Raw genomic sequence first — 16,599 nt, 5'->3', positions numbered from 1 at the left:
AAAAGTAACATGATCCACATTATTAAAATATTATTATTATTTAAAGGAAAATAAAGTATGTAATATTTCTGTAAAATTTCTATAAAATTTTTTTAAAATTTCTATAAAATGTTTATTGCAAACTTTTATAAATAAATATTTATTAATTTATTTTCATACAAATAAAATATATCGTTATATACTTACTCTAAAGCTCGTAGATGTATACAAGCCAATGATATTATGTTTCGATCGTAAACATCTTCTATATCATTCTTTTTTCTATATTATTATTTTTATATTAATATTATATGCCAAGTTTTTGAAACAAAATCTACATGCATTCGGACGGTAAATCAGCTGTTAATTTTGCCTCCAAAATTTATTACATAGAGATACAAAAAGAAAAATTTTTCTTATCGGCAAAGATATCACAGACATGCTGGATATAAGTTAAGATCGCGCAATCGTGTGTGAATAAAGCGGTTGTAAGTCAGAATATAAATTTGAGGCATTACGTGATTAACAAAATTATGTAATTATAATATAAAAATGAAATATAATGTGATGTTTTCGAGATATATGGGTTTAAAACGCTAATTACTGGATGTAGAAATATTGCTAACTACTGAAAGGACGCGAGCACTGTGAAGTATGACATCGAAGTTTGTAGAACCTATGAAATAAAAGCACATACCCATAAATATGCCACATTAAAAAGCTCTAAAATGGAATTTTGTAACAATTATGCGTGCTTTACCGCGGTGAAACTTTCCAGAGAAAAAATGTAAATTTTGCCGGCGCTTAAAACGCTGGGTCGAAGACATTTCATCATCACCAGCATGAGTAGCTTTTGCGATTTCATAGATGCATTGTACCAGGCGCTATTGTATCTGCAATGTTGCAAAAACGTGCGAGCTAAATGCAAACTAACATAAATCCGATATTTTCTGTGTAATTCAAAAACGAATGTCTTACATTCTATCGCGTGTCTGAAGACTATGATCTATTAGTTTTTGTCCCTCAAAACTAAGAAGGAATAAATGAATCAGTTGACCAATGACATATAACACGTATCTTATCGATTCCAGTAAATCTCCATCCTGCTGTGAGATCTTTATAAAAAACAAAATGTTTGAATATTTTGCATATTTTGAGTACGATTTTATAATAAATTAATAAATACTTGTAACAAGGTAACGCTCATCCCAATTGTCGCTATCAACATTTGTGCAGCAAAAGGTATATTGAAAGTATCTTCTAAAAGTTTCGCATATCTATAACAAGTAAAAAATAAATGAAATGTAATTATTCGCTTGTCTGGATGTTTTTTTATTTGTAAATAGACTTGTTAAATTTCGCTCTTGTATACATACTTTAAAGATTCTCGGTGGGTACGCACGATAAATGCAACTTTTTTGCGATACATATCGTTCAGATCAACGATCTCCGTTGATTCATCATGACTATAGATTAAATGCTCGAAGCGAAATCTGTGCAAGTAATTCTGTGCGATTCATCGATTTCACTGACATTTTTCGAATAAATTACACATAAAAAAACATTTTGCAGCTTTTATATACGTGCTTGCGTCTTAAATTATTTTCTTACCCAATCACAGCAAACATGCAGCAAATGTGCTCGACGAACGTGACATACATGCAATCGTGGGCGATTATGCCGGTCATAAGAATCTGCCAGCCTATGAGAGAATGCCAGAAAATTTGCAAGAAATATTCGCGAATGTCCACGAAATAGTATCCCGGATACGGTGGTAGCACGGGACGGGATTGATTGAGAGGCGATACGATATCGAGTATGAATGGTATAAGGGACATTGACATAAAAGTAAATACCGCTATTGAGCAATATACTGTAAGATGCAAAATAAGACTTAGAGAAGACAGAGTTATAAAAGAATGGAGTATACATTATTCTTTTAATCAGTCCTCACCCGAATATATCAGAGAGAATCGGCGACTACTCTGGGCATACGATTTCATTATTTCGTATTCTTCGGGACTTTCAGCCTTTTCCCAGTCGACAAACAGGTGTCGAGTAAGATCTTTAATCTGGCAAAACATTAGCGATCAATTAATAGCGATTTTTTTTCTCACAATTTAATGAAACAGTTCATGATTATGAAGAATAATTAAGATAGGATTTAATTTTCTTTCTCTTCTTTTATTCTTTTTTTCAAACTGTTGTTTTTAAAATTGATCTTATTAGAATATTTAATCCTAACACATATCTCATAAAACCTACTGTGTTGATATTTAATTGAAACGTATACACCTTTAACATAATCGAAATTGTTAGCAGATACGACGTACTCGATTTAAAAGTACACTGCAAGTCTTCCTTGCATGTAAATTGAAATGCTATCTGAAAATATTATTTTAATTTTTACAAGATATTCCTTACGTTAGTCACATTAAATGCACATAAATTTACCTGAGGGACGAAGATAGTAAATATAGTTATTGTGAATAGAGTAACGCGAAATATTCTTGCTCTTGGTTTTAAATAGGGCCACAAACCAGTGAGCGATGATATTTTGTAAATAGTATTGTAATAATGATTCTGACTATCCATAACTTTTTAAAGAGACACTGCGTTTTCGGCACCGCGAGATTGACTAATGAAATTTTGTACGACAGTAGTTTATCCTCTGAGGTGGAACATGGAATTAAGAAAACAGGAACATACATCCCCTTAAACATAACAATAAAACTGCTACACATATATTTTGATTTTCGCAAAACAGTTCCGTTACATGTCGCATAGATTAACGGTTGACACATGTATCTTATAGACAGAGCATTTATTCGATTGACACTAAATATAATGTAACGAAACTCTTAATTGACGATTGCGGCCGCCGTTCATGTTCCTCCCGAAGGGAAGGAGTTATCGATCGGAGTTAAATAATATTACGAAAATAATACCAGCTATACAGCGAGTTCCTGCGTGCAAGTTCTTTTCGAAACTTTCGAGAAAAAGTGCAACGCGAACGTGATCCACATTATCAAAATATTATTATTATTATTCAAAGGAAAAAAAGCATACAATGTTTCTATATAATAAAGTTTCTATAAAATTTCTTTAAAATTTATATAAAATGTTTATTAGAAACTAATACTATGTAAAAATACTGCACGTCGAAAATTCATTATCTTCTTACACATGTTCCACTCCATAATACGTACACGTAAATGTTTTAATAGATGCTTGTGAATGGCATTTTCTGCCGTATAACACGTATAGATCTTAATATTATAGAGTAAATTCCGATTACATACATGTATTTAGGTGGAATGTAAAATAAAAAAATAAATAAATAAATTTTCGACGTATAATATTTGCACACTTCAGTTGCAATTTTTTTTTAAAGTGCAGATTAAGACTGAATAATTTTCATTATTAAATTTTCAAATGAATACATGCCATAAAATGAATACAAGTCGTTTTTCAGGTAATCATCACTCGAAACAAAGACAAAAACAAAAATGGAAAAATTGTAACAAATTTTAGATAAATATTTTTAAAAATTTAAAATTCTTATTAATAGTAATATTCTAAAGGATAATATGAATTGTACATATAAATGTGAAATATTACAATATTATTAATTAATACTAATAAATATATAATTACTAATAATTGACTAATAAATATATAATAAATATATGAATTAAACAAAATGTGTATTTCGATGTGGATGTGCTAACTTTATTAGTAGATTTCGGAATACTGCGTATCATTAAAAGTATACATGCACAGTGAAAATAAAAACAGGAGCAAACACATTGGGTATTATTCAAGAAATTTTTAAATAAATAACTTGTTATAATTTTATTTAATGTACTTTACTAATTACAATTAATATATTTTATTACACATAAAGCTTTAAAATAAAGAAAATATATTAGCATTAAATATTATCTTTTTTTTACTACTCATTATCCAACTCTGTTTATTTCTTTTTTAAGCGAGTATTTCTTTGGCTTCATTCGTGAAACAATAAAAGTTTAGGATTTCATTTAAATAATATTTTAATTATACGTGGCAGTGCAGTTAACAAAATAACTTTTTATATAATAAGAATTAAGATTATGTATACACATTATAATTCTATAAGGCAATTAGAAAGTCATTGTCTATGTCATGACATTATGGTGTTTGTACAGAAATACTATCCAGTAGCAATTATCGACCATTGATTATTCAAAGGATGCGAGTACGGTAAAATACGACATCGAAGACTGTAATACCTTCAAAATACGAGTACCGAATTCTTAAAAGAATTTTAGATATATGTTATAGTATCAGAATATTCGTCAATATCTAATCTTTACCGTAGTGAAGCTCTTCAGGGAAAAAATATAAATCTTGCCGGCGCTCAAAAAATTTGGCTGCAAACATTGTCTCATCACGTATAGGAGCATCCTTTGCGATTTTACGGGTATTTTGTACCAGGAGCCATTGTATCTGCAATGTTGCAACGATAGACGCATTTTAACGATCGCTAAACTTTCCCCTTGTTGCGAACCGATGACATACTTATTTTACAATTGAAATCGATATCTTACATCTTGTCACGCATTTGTAGGCTGTGGTCTATCAGTCTTTGTCCTTGCAGACTGAAGCAGAATAAATGAATCAATTGACCAATAACAAACGCTATGTATCTCACTGCTTCCATAGCGTCGTCTAATTGAACCGCGATCTCGAGAACGCGATAAATACGTTTTAATTTCTCACAATCTCGCTAATTGCAACCGTATGAATAATGATTCGACTCTCGAAATGTATACAAGAATCGCAAATTCAACTGCAATACTCTTAACAATTAAACACGTACTTTTAACAAGGTAACGCTCATCACTGCGGTATTGATCAATATTTGTATGATGAAAGTTATAGAGAAGGTATCTTCGAGTAGCTCCGCGAATCTATGAAAAGCAAATTTATGTTACGATAACATTTGTCTTGAAAATATTCTTTCGATAACTATTTATTCATTTATTCATCTTTCATAACATATTAAACACTCACTGTAAAGCTCGCCAATGTGCATGAACGGACAACGCTATCTTTTGATTGTAAATGTTATTTAAATTATTATTCAGTATATCAATATTTTCATTATACGCCAAGTTCTCGAAACGAAATCTATAATAATCTATTTAAATATTGACTTTGTTTTGGTAAATTTTATTATATAAAAAAATTGCAAGAAAATTGCAAATTATTACCCAGCTACGGCGAAGATGCCGCAGACATGTTCGATGCAAGTCAGGATCATACAATCATGCGCAAGTAACGCTATACAAAGTATTACTATGCCCACAAGAGCGTGGACGAAAATGTAAAAGAAGTATTCCGTGTCATCGCGAACAAAATAGTGCGCTTCGTAAGGCAATAATATTGGGCGGGATTCATTGAGTGGCAAAACGATATCTAATATTTGCGGTGTCAGGGTAAGTAATACAAATATAGGAGCAGCTATGAAATAATATACTGCAACATACGAAATAAAAATCGTCCATCTCTCGTTATATATAAAATGAGAATCAAACCGTTTATACTTACATGTATATATTAAAGTAAAATGTCTCGCTTTTGCAGCATAAGTTTTCATAATTTCGCATTCTTCCGGGATTTCCACGCTTTTCCAGTCGCTATACACCTGATCAATGAGATCCTTAATCTAGGAAAATATCTCGCATAAATTTTATTAGATAATTAATTTTGTGAATTAGATTTTATTAAATAATTAATTTTGTGAAAGACTGTAATTGTGATGAGTAATATTAAAAATTTAAAAAGCATTGTTTATCAATGTAGAATATAAATTTTCATATCTTTACTTTGCTATTGTTAAATTGGCATGTATAAAGCTTCACGATAACCACAAGTTGAAATAGATGCGTCGGTACAATTGTTAAAATGCATTGCACATCTCTGTCGCACTGTATGAACTTGCCAATCTATAAAATCGTTATTGATAGAGATTATAGAAATCGTTATCATTGTATTTAAATTTAAAGAAAACACTTTCTTTTAATTTAATTTTTTCAATATAAAATGTAGAACCTGCAACCTGAGGAACTATCATAGAAAGCGAAGTTATAGTCATCAGAGACATTCGAAGCAATCTTTCTTTTTTTCTCTGATAAGGCCACTGACCAGCCAGTAACAGCATTCTTTTCGTTATACTGTAATAATAATTCCAAACGGACTTCATAATCCGTAATGATACTGATAATTTTTCAGAGAAGTATTTCACCCACGACGGCGCACAATCGACTACATCTTTTGTGTCGTTTTTAAAAAAGAGGGACGAATTAATGTTTTAGCGAGAAAATAAAACGTTACGTGAAAATAATACACCCGGAAACCTTTAATTTCGCTTGTCATGCTTCGTAACGCATACAATGCCAATGCGAATGAAAGCCTGTCGATGGGCGAGATGAGCTCCCGTCGCGTGTATCGATCAGTCTTTCCAAGTAAATGAGTTTTTTTTTTCTGAATATCAATACAATTTAATGACTGGATATAATGCTATAGTGTCTATGCAGAATATTGCGAAACGTATATTAAAATTGCTGTGTAACAGATCCTCGACATATGACATTAATACATATATTTTATTTTCTTAAGGAAATATTTGGCACAACTGGATCTTTGTATTTTTATTTTTTGAGAATATATTGCAACTCTGTAAAATCATTATACTGGATTCTGATATTGATGATATCGTCCTGATATCGTAAGTCACTTCATCATCACTTGATTGTCACTTGAAATAATAAAAACAAAAGGATTGTAATTTTTTCAGATAAATATTTTCGGAAGATTGATATCATGATTACAATAATATCTTAAGGATATAATAAAGTTTGCAAGGACTTTGCAAGTCAGAATATAAATTTGAGATATTACGTGATTAACATTATGTAATTATCATATAAAAATGAAGTATAATGTGATGTACATGTGTTTAAAACGATAATTATTGAATGTAGAGGTATAGTTAACTACTGAAATGACGCAAGCACTGTGAAGTATGACATCGAAGTTTGTAGAATCTATGAAATAAAAGCATACGCATATATATATACCACATATTAAAAAGCTCTAAAATGGAATTTGTGACAATTATGTATTTACCATGGTGAAACTTTCCAAAGAAAAAATGTAAATTTTGCCGGCGCTTAAAACGCAGGGTCGAAGACATTTTATCATCACTAACATCAGGAGCTTTTGCGATTTCATAGATGCTTTGTACCAGGCGCTATTGTATCTGCAATGTTGCAAAAACGCGCGAGCTAAATGCAAATTAATATAGATCCGATATTTTCTGTGGTTAAAAATCAAATGTCTTACATCCTATCGCGTGTCTGAAGACTATGATCTATTAGTTTTTGTCCCTCAAAACTAAGAAGAAATAAATGAATCAGTTGACCAATGACATATAACACATATCTTATCAAGTCCAGTAAATCGCCATCCTGCCGTGAAATCTTCATAAAAAAATATAATGTTTGAATATTTTCCAGGTTTCGAGTACGATTTTATAATAAATTAATAAATACTTGTAACAAGGTAACGCTCATTCCTATTGTTACCATCAATATTTGCGCAGCAAAGGGCATATTGAAAGTATCTTCTAAAAGTTCCGCGTATCTATAATAAAAAAGAAATTAGATGAATTTTGTCAATTCTGGATATTTTTTTATTTGTAAACGGACACGTTAAATTTCACTCTTATATATATACTTTAAAGATTCTCGGTGCGTACGCACGATAAATGCAACTTTTTTGCGATGCATATCGTTCAGATCAACGATCTCCGTTGATTCATCATAATTATGAAATAAACGCTCGAAGCGAAATCTGCGCAAGTAATTCGTATAATTCATCGATTTCACTGATATTTTGTAGATAAATTACACGTAAAAAGCATTTTGCAGCTTTTACATACATGCTTGCTCGTATCTTAAACCATTTTCTTACCCAATTACAGCGAACATGCTGCAAATATGCTCGACGAAAGTCACGTACATGCAGTCGTGGGCAATTATGCCGGTCATGAGAATCTGCCAGGCTATGAGAGAATGCCAGAAAATTTGCAAGAAATATTCGCGAATGTCCACGAAATAATATCCTGGATACGGCGATAGTATGGGACGGGATTGATTGAGGGGCAATACGATATCGAGTACGAATGGTATAAGGGACATTGACATAAACATAAATACCGCCATTGAGCAATATACTGCAAGATACAAAATAAGATTTAGAAAAGACAGATTTAGAAAAGAATGGAGTATATATTATTCTTTTAATCAGTCCTCACCCGAATATATCAGAGAGAATCGGCGACTATTCCGGGCATACGATTTCATTATTTCGTATTCTTCAGGACTTCTGACTTTCTTCCAATCGATGAACAGGTGTCGAGTAAGGTCTTTAATCTGACAAAACATCGACGATTAATAGCGATTTTTTATTCTCACAATTTGATGAAATAATCCATGAAAATAAAGAAAAATTAAGATAGAATTTAATTTTCTTTCTCTTCTTCTATTCTTTTTTTCAAACTGTGGTTTTTAAAATTGATCCTGTAAGAATATTTAATCGCAACACGTATCTCATAAAACGTACTGTGTTATTGTTTAAATGAAATGTGTACACCTTTAACGCAGCTATAGACGACAGCAGATACGACGAGCACCCCTCAAAAATACAGTGCAGGTCTCTCTTGCATGTAAATTGATATGCTATCTGAAAATATTACTTCTAACTTTTGCTAGAAATTCCTTGCATTAATCACATTAGATACATATCAATTTACCTGCGGGATGAAGATAGTAAATATAGTTATTGTCATTAGAGTAACACGAAATAGTCTTGCTCTTGGTTTCAAAAACGGCCACACACCAGTGAACGATGATATTTTGGAAACAGTATTGTAATAATGATTCTGAGTATCCATAACTTTTAAAGAGACACTGCGTTTTCGGCAGCGCGAGATCGACTAATGAAACTTTTTACAACCAGTAGCTTATCCTTGGGGATGAAACACGGAAATACGAAAGACAGCAGGGACATACACCCCCTCATAACAATAATACTGTTATACATACATTTTGATTTTCGCAAAACAGTTCCATGCATGTTGCGTGGTTTAACAGCTGACATATATATTTTATAGACAGACATAGCATTTGTTCCTTTGACACTAAATATAATGTAACTCTTAATTGACAAGTGGGGCCGCCGTCCATGTCCCTCCCGAAGGGAGAGAGCTATCGATCGGAGTCAAACAATATCACGAAAATAATACCGGCTGCTGGTAGAGTTCCTGCGTGCGAGTTTTCTTCGAAACTCTCGAGAAAAAGTGCAACGCGAGCGTGATCCGTATTATTGAAATATTATTATTATTATTATTATTATTCAGAGGAAGAAGAAGCATGTAACAAGTAAACCGTAATATCGATAACAAAATAATACTTTATTACTTTACACACATGTGTGTTTTATATACTAAATTTTATAGAATATAAATATATATTTTTTCGCTATCCGATATAATTATAATATTACATTCCTACTAAATTTCAGCGATATTTTTCACATATTTTTTATACATACTAATCATAATCATCGGCTGACAATTTATTCGTGAAAGGATGATAGTACCGTAAAGTACGACATCGAAGTTTGCAAGACCTAGGTAAAGATAAGTTAAAATTTTTTACAAATTTTATTCATTTTTATGATATTATAACATCTGTCACAATGATCGTTTACCGTCGTAAAACTTTCTAAAGAGAATACGTATATTCTGCCGGCAGTCAAAGTACTGGCTTCGATGCTTTTTCTCATCACCATTAAGAGCAATCTTTGTGCAGTTGTGGGTATTTCATACCACGAGCCATTATATCTACAAAATTAACGTTATACGCGAAGTAAGCGAAATGAATATAACAATTATAAATATGACCACAAGAAGAGATTCTCATAAATATTTTATATTTCGAGAGAAAATAAAATAACATATTTTAATTATAATTTAAATACTCTATAAGTATAATCCAAAACAAATTTCCTACATTATTAAGAAAGATTAATATTGCTTTAAATTACTTCGAATTTAATATTATATCTTACATTTTATCACAAATTCCGGAACTGTGATTTATTAATTTTTGCCCTTGGAAGCTATAACAGAACAAGTGAATCAATTGACCGCCAATGAATAACAAATATCTCACTGCTTCCCCGAAATCGTGCAACTGCATCGTGAACTTGAATATAAATAGATTACATTTTAAATCTGCATTATATTTTCCAGAGTCCTTATATTTAGCAAATTATAAATAACTCACTTGTACTAAACTAATGCTCATGCCAACTGTAACAATCAGCATTTGTATACCAAAGGACAATGAAAAAGTACTTTCAAGGAGTATCGCAAATCTACGGTAAAAAAAAACAATAAAATGATATAGTGACTAAATATCATTTATTTAAAAAAATGATCTATCGCGAATATCAAAAATTGTTCAAGTAACGAAATTGATAAGGCTCTGAATATTACTAAATAAAAATCTGGGCTTTTATTAATCCAGAGAAAAACAGAGAAAGAGAGAAATAAAAATTGCTCATTTAATCTTAAAACTAGTAAAGCATATGTCACAATACTATTACATACTCACTGCAATGCTTCTCGATGAGCGTGAACTGCAAACATAATGTTTTTGCAATACACGTCATCCGGGCGATTAATCATCATCTTTTTCACATTATTATATTTATACAACATATGTTTAAATCGAAATCTGTAAATTTTCGCGCGTGTAACATACATATTTATAGATTTTTAAAATTAATTTCTACCTTTCAAGCAAATGAATAGTTATAAAACTTATTATGTTATATATTTTTTTTCCTTGGTAAGAATTTTATTAGTTTTCTCGATATAACAATGTAATTCGATTCCAATATAAAAAATCACGACGAAACATTACCCAATCACGGCAAAAAGGCCACAAAGGTGTTCGATGTAAACAAAGAGCATACAGTCGTGCGCGACTAATCCAGTCAGACCTAATTCTGCGCTAATTAACATATGGCAAAAAATATAGTAGAAATATTTCTCCTCGTTAACAAAGTAATATGCCGGATATACTAATACTATCGGACGGGAAGTATTTAAAGGAAATACAATGTCCAAGATGCGTGGTATAAGAGCGATTGATGCAAATAACATCATACCTATATGGATATAATCTGCAATATGAACATAAACTGCAATAAAAACAAAATTTGCACATCAAAAATGGATTAAAAAACATTTTTTATATCTTTCTTTATAATATCACTTTTTGAAAATTTTGTTAAAATATTTCATATTTTGTTATTACAAATGTTTATATTTCTTTATATAATAGCGAGATAAAATAGCTGACAAATTCAGTTTTTTATTTAAAAAATTGTAATCTTTAACGTGTAATCTTTAAATATTTTTCTTTTTGGAAAATAAAATTATAAGGTAACTTTTTTTATACTTGAATAATATAATAATATAATTAGAAGTATATTTGTGCTATTAATGATACTAAAATACTGAAAAATTATAAGTTATTAGAGAAATATATTTCAACAAAATCTATGTAAAAAAATAGGGAAATATAATTATATAATTCGAAAAGAAAATACATTTAATTTAAAAATTAATTAGATTGAAAGTTACAATAAAAGTTACAAAACCAAATTTGACTAAATTTTTTAACAATTTTCTAACAATAGGAAAATAAAATTCGAAAGAAATGCAAAGCCCAAAGTGCGAATTTAAAGATACAGATGCGTCAGCAATTAATGGAGTAATATTATTTAATATGTAACAAATTTAAAAAGATAATAAGACAAGCAAACTGGTTTTCTCTATAGAGAGAATAGTATAGAGAGATCTTTATAGAAAATCTCAGGCATAATAGCATTAATTTGGATTCTAATATTCAGTAATATTCAGTTATAAAAAATATTTCTTACCTAAAATAAAAAGAGAGATTACTTACAAACATATAACAATGCATACCATTTGCCAGTCTTTGTATATTTTTTCATAATCTCGCGTTCTTCTTGATTTTCGAGCATATCCCAATTCATAAACAAACGATCTGTAAGATCTTTAATCTGCAAATATTATAAAATTTATATAAATAATAGCATTTATACAAATATTGGAAATTTAAAATTTAGAGTATCAATATCGTTATAATAATATCTGAAATTTTGTAGAAAGAATTTTGATATTGTATAGTTTGTATAGATTTATTGTATAAATTTGTATAGTTATTGATATAGTTTAGAATTAGAGACAACTAATATATATATAATTCATATTCTACCTTTTGTTTGTTAAAATAAAATGTAAATATTTTCACCAATGCCATTATTACTAACATGCTTGGAGGTAAAGTTTCATAGATACATTGCGCATCTTCGCATATAAAAAATTGTGCTACCTGAAAAATGAAGTTATTCGCAAGAAAAAGAGTGAACATTTGAAAAATGCATGATGTCTTGAAAATACGATAAATCTTTCAATTCATTTTATGAGCGAAATTTAAATTTACAAAAAGTTTTTTTAATGACAGTTAACGTTACCTGTGTAATAATCAAATTGATGAAAATTATGATCATCAAAATCAAGAAAGACCGTTTCTCCTTTGGTGTTTGATACGGCCACTGACCGACAAGCGACAAGAATCTTTTATTGATATCGTAATAGTAAACTATATTAGATTCCATACTTTGAGTTAACTAATATAGTTTCTCTTTGACGCACAAATGTTGTCTGAAGTACTCGAGAGAGTTTTACCCTCGAAATTTTTCCCGTAACAGAAAAAAAAATTAATATTTAAGTACCGCTATCTTTCTTCTTTGTTCTTCTTTTTTCCGGGCCGTCCGGCATAATAATCAAGCGAGTTTTCGTAACTGATAGATATAATGAATACGTGTCTCGCATAAATATAACACAGGGCAGAATCGATAATGTTACATTGATCGTGACAAGCTGACGCTTTGAGAAATGTTTTTCAATTTGAATACGTGCATATTGAACTTGCCAATGATGTGGTAGAAGATATAACTAGTAGTATAAACGCACTACAGTCGAGTAATATTCTACTGACCCTGTGCACTAATTCATAATTCTTTGATAAATATATATGAAAATATAGAGAGAGAATGTTACAAAATAAAATTCCGGGAATGACTTTCACATACAGTTACTTCACTTTTGATTATGTAATTCTGACTTTTCCACATAATTTTTTATACCTATAAATTTGACAAGACGTCGATTTCTACAATAAAGGCAATTGATAACTTGTTAATTTAATTAATCTCTAGTATTGTGCAACTTATATAAGAGTATGTAAAATAAAAATATTACATGTACGATATAAATGATATTTATTTAAATGGCTTTAGACGATTTATAATTCTTAACGAAATTCAAGACAAAATATTTTCATGTCGTGTAATAGAAAAAACACATTTTAAAAATTAAAATACAAGCATATACAAAATATATATCAGGATGTACACGTATATTAGATTACACATACATTGAATTATACATACATTAGACACATGCAATACATAAAATTATAAATACACATATCTTGAATTCTGTCAGCGATTTATGGATCGTCTAAAGTACGTATTATATTTTATTACCTATATAATTAAAAACTATAATTATATAATATTTATAATTATGCTTATTATGCGTAGAATAAGAAGTTATCTGTGCAAATCTTACAATCTGTGAGCAAACTGTGTTGCAATGTGTAAATTAATTACAAGGGCGGAGGAGAAGCCAGAAAAATAAAATATTTTTCATGTTAGAAGTGCTACTATATAATCGTCGACTGTCGATTTATTCGCTAACGGACGATAGAACCGTAAAATACGACATCGAAGTTTGCAGAACCTAAATAAGGATAAGTTAAATAATTTTTATATATTTCTTTGCCAATCTTTATGATATCATAGCAGCTATCATAATGATCGCTTTACCATCGTGAAACTTTCTAAGGAGAATATGTATATCTTGCCTGCGGTCAAAGTACTAGCTACAATGCTTTTTCTCATCACCATCAAGAGCAATCTTTGCGCTTTCACGGGTATTTCATACCATGAACTATAAAATCTATAAAATTAATATTGTACATAATGTAATATGAATATAATAATCTAATAGTGAAATTGATCATTTCAATATAAAAATGATTAAATTCAAATATTTTAATACGAAAAATAAATATCAGCCAAAAAAAAAATATATATATATATCTCTAATTTATTTTAATTCAATTATTATCTTACATTTTGTCGCAAGTTTCGAGACTATGATTTATCAATTTTTGCCCTTGAAAGCTGAAGCAAAATAAATGGAACATTTGAGCGACAATGAAAACCATATATCTCATTGCTTCTGCTAAATTGTACAACTGCATCGTGAACTTGAATACGAACAGATAACATTTTAAGTCTGTATTATATTTTTCAGAGTTTTCATAATTATCAAATTGTAAATAACTCACTTGTACTAAAGTAATACTCATACCGACTGTAACTATCAGAATTTGTATAGCAAATGATACTGTAAAAGTACTTTCAAGAAGTACTGCGAACCTATGGTAAGTAGAGGTGATAAGATTATGACGACTAAATATTGTTCATTAAAAGATAACAATCTATCATGAATATAAAAATTGTTTATTATTTAGTTTAAGATTAATGCAAATATATTACAATATATTATTGCATACTTACTGTAAGGCTTTTCGATGAGCGTGAACCGAAAACACAATGTTTTTGTAATACATGTCATGCGAATAATTAATTATGCTCTTTTTCGCACTGTCATGTTTATACAACATATGTTCGAATCGAAATCTGCAAATATGCGTGTAACTTACATATTTGTAATTTTTCAAAATTAATTTCTGTTTTTTAAACGAACGTACAATAATTATAAAATTTATTATGTTATTTATTCTTTTTTTTTTTGATGAGAATTTTATTAGTTTTCTCGATATAATAATAGTTCGATTCCAATATAAAAGAACATGGCGAAACATTACCCAATCACGGCAAATAGGCCACAAACATGTTCGATGTAAGCAAAGAGCATACAGTCGTGCGCAATTAATCCAGTCAGAACTAATCCCGCGCTAACAAACATATGGCAAAAAATATAGTAGAAATATTTCTCCTCGTTAACAAAGTAATACGCCGGATATGCTAATATTATCGGACGGGAAGTATTTAAAGGAAATACAATGTCCAAGATGCGTGGTATGAGAGCAGTTGTTGCAAATGAGAGGGTAGCTATATATACATAAGCTATAACAAGAACAAAATTCGTCAAAATTATATTCTAAAACATATTTCTTACACATCTCTATAATACTTATAATACTTATTGCTTTATGAAAAATTCTGTTATTAAAATATTTTATATTTTATCATTATAAATGTCTCTAGTTATTTATTATATAACAATCGAATAAAATAGCCGGCATTACTTGATTTTTTTCGTAATAAAATTAATTTTCAATTTTTAAACATACTTCAATTTGTAGAGATTAGCTATATACTCTTCAGTAAAAATAAATATTTTATTTTGTTCATGCAATATCAAAATTAAGCTAATAAAATATACAATAAGATATACAATACTTTATGAGTCGAAATATGTTAAAAGTATATTTATAATATCAGCAATCTAAAAATGCTGAAAAATTATAAAAGTTATGAAAAGAATATTCGGAAAATGTTTTACGGAAAATTATGGAAAACAAAAAAATATAATAAAGAAAGTAGATTAAACTGACATTGTTTGCGAATTTAAACTCGACTAAATCTTTTAATATTAAGAAAATAGAATTTAAAAAAATAATGCAAATTTAAATGTCTAAGCCTTGAATTTGAAAATATAATAGATCCATATTATGATAATGAAGGAAGCAACATTATTTAATATATATTGCAAATTTATAAAGATAATTATAGACACAAACAAATTGTTTTTCTATAAGGATCTTCAGGCATAATATTATTAATTTGGAATATCTGTAATATTTTTTTTATTTGTAATATTAATTTGGATCTGTAATATTTTTTACTATAAAATATATATATGTTTGAATAGAAATAAAAAAAGATTACTTACAAGCGTATATCAACGTGTACCACCTGCCACTCTCAGCATATCTTTTCATAATCTTACGTTCATCTTGATTCTCGAACATATCCACGTCTATGAACAAGCGATCTGTAAGAACTTTAATCTGCAAGTATTACCGATATATTTAAAATCTCGGATACAGTATCGTCAATCGCCACAACAACAATATCTTAAGCTGAAATTTTGCAGGAAAATTTTTTTATTTACAATAGTTAAAAGTTAGAGACAATTTCATCAATATATACATAAATATAATTCATATTCTACCTTTTGTTTGTTAAAATAAAATGTAAATATTTTCACTAATATCATTATTACTAACATGTGTGGAGGTAAAGTTT

At 29.4% G+C, this 16,599-nt stretch overlaps 5 protein-coding genes across 5 annotated transcripts in view; all 5 read right to left on the bottom strand.

Annotated features, from left to right (window-relative positions):
• The window catches only part of LOC145965617 (uncharacterized), a 33,054-nt gene extending 22,567 nt beyond the window's left edge, over window positions 1-10,487 (bottom strand). The window contains exons 1-11 of the mRNA XM_083089281.1: window positions 10,380-10,487; window positions 10,162-10,298; window positions 9,802-9,934; window positions 9,670-9,720; window positions 4,572-4,750; window positions 4,338-4,470; window positions 4,214-4,253; window positions 1,591-1,852; window positions 1,166-1,256; window positions 958-1,094; window positions 740-872 (exon numbers count right to left, since the gene is read on the bottom strand). Of these exons, the coding sequence (XP_082945407.1) occupies window positions 740-872; window positions 958-1,094; window positions 1,166-1,256; window positions 1,591-1,852; window positions 4,214-4,253; window positions 4,338-4,470; window positions 4,572-4,750; window positions 9,670-9,720; window positions 9,802-9,934; window positions 10,162-10,298; window positions 10,380-10,421 (1,338 nt within the window). The 5' untranslated portion in view covers window positions 10,422-10,487. The remainder of the gene's footprint in view (window positions 1-739; window positions 873-957; window positions 1,095-1,165; window positions 1,257-1,590; window positions 1,853-4,213; window positions 4,254-4,337; window positions 4,471-4,571; window positions 4,751-9,669; window positions 9,721-9,801; window positions 9,935-10,161; window positions 10,299-10,379) is intronic.
• Window positions 1,799-2,599, bottom strand: LOC145964763 (uncharacterized). The gene is made up of 3 exons (XM_083087853.1): window positions 2,434-2,599; window positions 2,245-2,364; window positions 1,799-2,051 (listed from the first exon to the last, which is right to left on the bottom strand). The coding sequence occupies exons 1-3, from the start codon at window positions 2,572-2,574 to the stop codon at window positions 1,923-1,925; spliced, it is 390 nt and encodes a 129-aa protein (XP_082943979.1). The 5' UTR covers window positions 2,575-2,599; the 3' UTR covers window positions 1,799-1,922.
• LOC145964758 (uncharacterized) lies at window positions 4,683-6,421 on the bottom strand. Its single transcript, XM_083087842.1, has 5 exons — window positions 6,086-6,421; window positions 5,853-5,972; window positions 5,238-5,692; window positions 5,038-5,154; window positions 4,683-4,934 (listed from the first exon to the last, which is right to left on the bottom strand). Exons 1-5 carry the CDS (start codon window positions 6,227-6,229, stop codon window positions 4,832-4,834), a joined length of 939 nt encoding a protein of 312 aa, XP_082943968.1. The 5' UTR covers window positions 6,230-6,421; the 3' UTR covers window positions 4,683-4,831.
• Window positions 7,023-8,998, bottom strand: LOC145964761 (odorant receptor 13a-like). The gene is made up of 9 exons (XM_083087850.1): window positions 8,843-8,998; window positions 8,653-8,772; window positions 8,345-8,462; window positions 8,002-8,263; window positions 7,765-7,881; window positions 7,581-7,671; window positions 7,372-7,508; window positions 7,156-7,288; window positions 7,023-7,073 (listed from the first exon to the last, which is right to left on the bottom strand). The coding sequence occupies exons 1-9, from the start codon at window positions 8,981-8,983 to the stop codon at window positions 7,023-7,025; spliced, it is 1,170 nt and encodes a 389-aa protein (XP_082943976.1). The 5' UTR covers window positions 8,984-8,998.
• A 3,206-nt stretch (window positions 10,488-13,693) lies between the features above and the next one.
• Window positions 13,694-14,733, bottom strand: LOC145964762 (odorant receptor 4-like). The gene is made up of 3 exons (XM_083087851.1): window positions 14,392-14,733; window positions 14,083-14,215; window positions 13,694-13,996 (listed from the first exon to the last, which is right to left on the bottom strand). Exons 1-3 carry the CDS (start codon window positions 14,628-14,630, stop codon window positions 13,943-13,945), a joined length of 426 nt encoding a protein of 141 aa, XP_082943977.1. The 5' UTR covers window positions 14,631-14,733; the 3' UTR covers window positions 13,694-13,942.
• Window positions 14,734-16,599: the final 1,866 nt, after the last annotated feature.

This window comes from Camponotus vicinus, unplaced genomic scaffold (genome assembly GCF_025532165.1).
Source record: "Camponotus vicinus isolate PSW18456_S1 unplaced genomic scaffold, iyCamVici1.0 SCAF_14, whole genome shotgun sequence".
Classification (NCBI taxonomy): Eukaryota; Metazoa; Arthropoda; class Insecta; order Hymenoptera; family Formicidae; genus Camponotus; species Camponotus vicinus.
The sequence above is the reverse complement of the archived record's forward strand: the minus strand, read 5'-3'. Positions and strand labels throughout refer to the sequence as shown.

Bases quoted from the DNA above. Each gene is read 5' to 3' on its own strand.
- LOC145964761 (XM_083087850.1), bottom strand. From the start codon at position 8,983: ATGGATACTCAGAATCATTATTACAATACTGTTTCCAAAATATCATCG. The intron at 7,672-7,764 runs GTATATATATAA...TTTTTATTATAG, and splicing joins ACGCACCGAGAATCTTTAAA to ATACGCGGAACTTTTAGAAG. The intron at 7,509-7,580 runs GTATTTATTAAT...TTTTTTATGAAG, and splicing joins TGAGCGTTACCTTGTTACAA to ATTTCACGGCAGGATGGCGA.
- LOC145964758 (XM_083087842.1), bottom strand. From the start codon at position 6,229: ATGAAGTCCGTTTGGAATTATTATTACAGTATAACGAAAAGAATGCTG. The intron at 5,693-5,852 runs GTAAAGATATGA...ATATTTTCCTAG, and splicing joins GCCAATTTAACAATAGCAAA to ATTAAGGATCTCATTGATCA. The intron at 5,155-5,237 runs GTAATAATTTGC...AGATTATTATAG, and splicing joins GGCATCTTCGCCGTAGCTGG to ATTTCGTTTCGAGAACTTGG.
- LOC145964763 (XM_083087853.1), bottom strand. From the start codon at position 2,574: ATGGATAGTCAGAATCATTATTACAATACTATTTACAAAATATCATCG. The intron at 2,365-2,433 runs GTAAATTTATGT...TAATATTTTCAG, and splicing joins TTACTATCTTCGTCCCTCAG to ATAGCATTTCAATTTACATG. The intron at 2,052-2,244 runs GTAGGTTTTATG...ATGTTTTGCCAG, and splicing joins TTCAATTAAATATCAACACA to ATTAAAGATCTTACTCGACA.
- LOC145964762 (XM_083087851.1), bottom strand. From the start codon at position 14,630: ATGAGTATTACTTTAGTACAAGTGAGTTATTTACAATTTGATAATTAT. The intron at 14,216-14,391 runs GTAAGATAATAA...TTAATTTTATAG, and splicing joins CTCGAAACTTGCGACAAAAT to ATTTTATAGTTCATGGTATG. The intron at 13,997-14,082 runs GTAAAGCGATCA...ATCCTTATTTAG, and splicing joins CCTTAGAAAGTTTCACGATG to GTTCTGCAAACTTCGATGTC.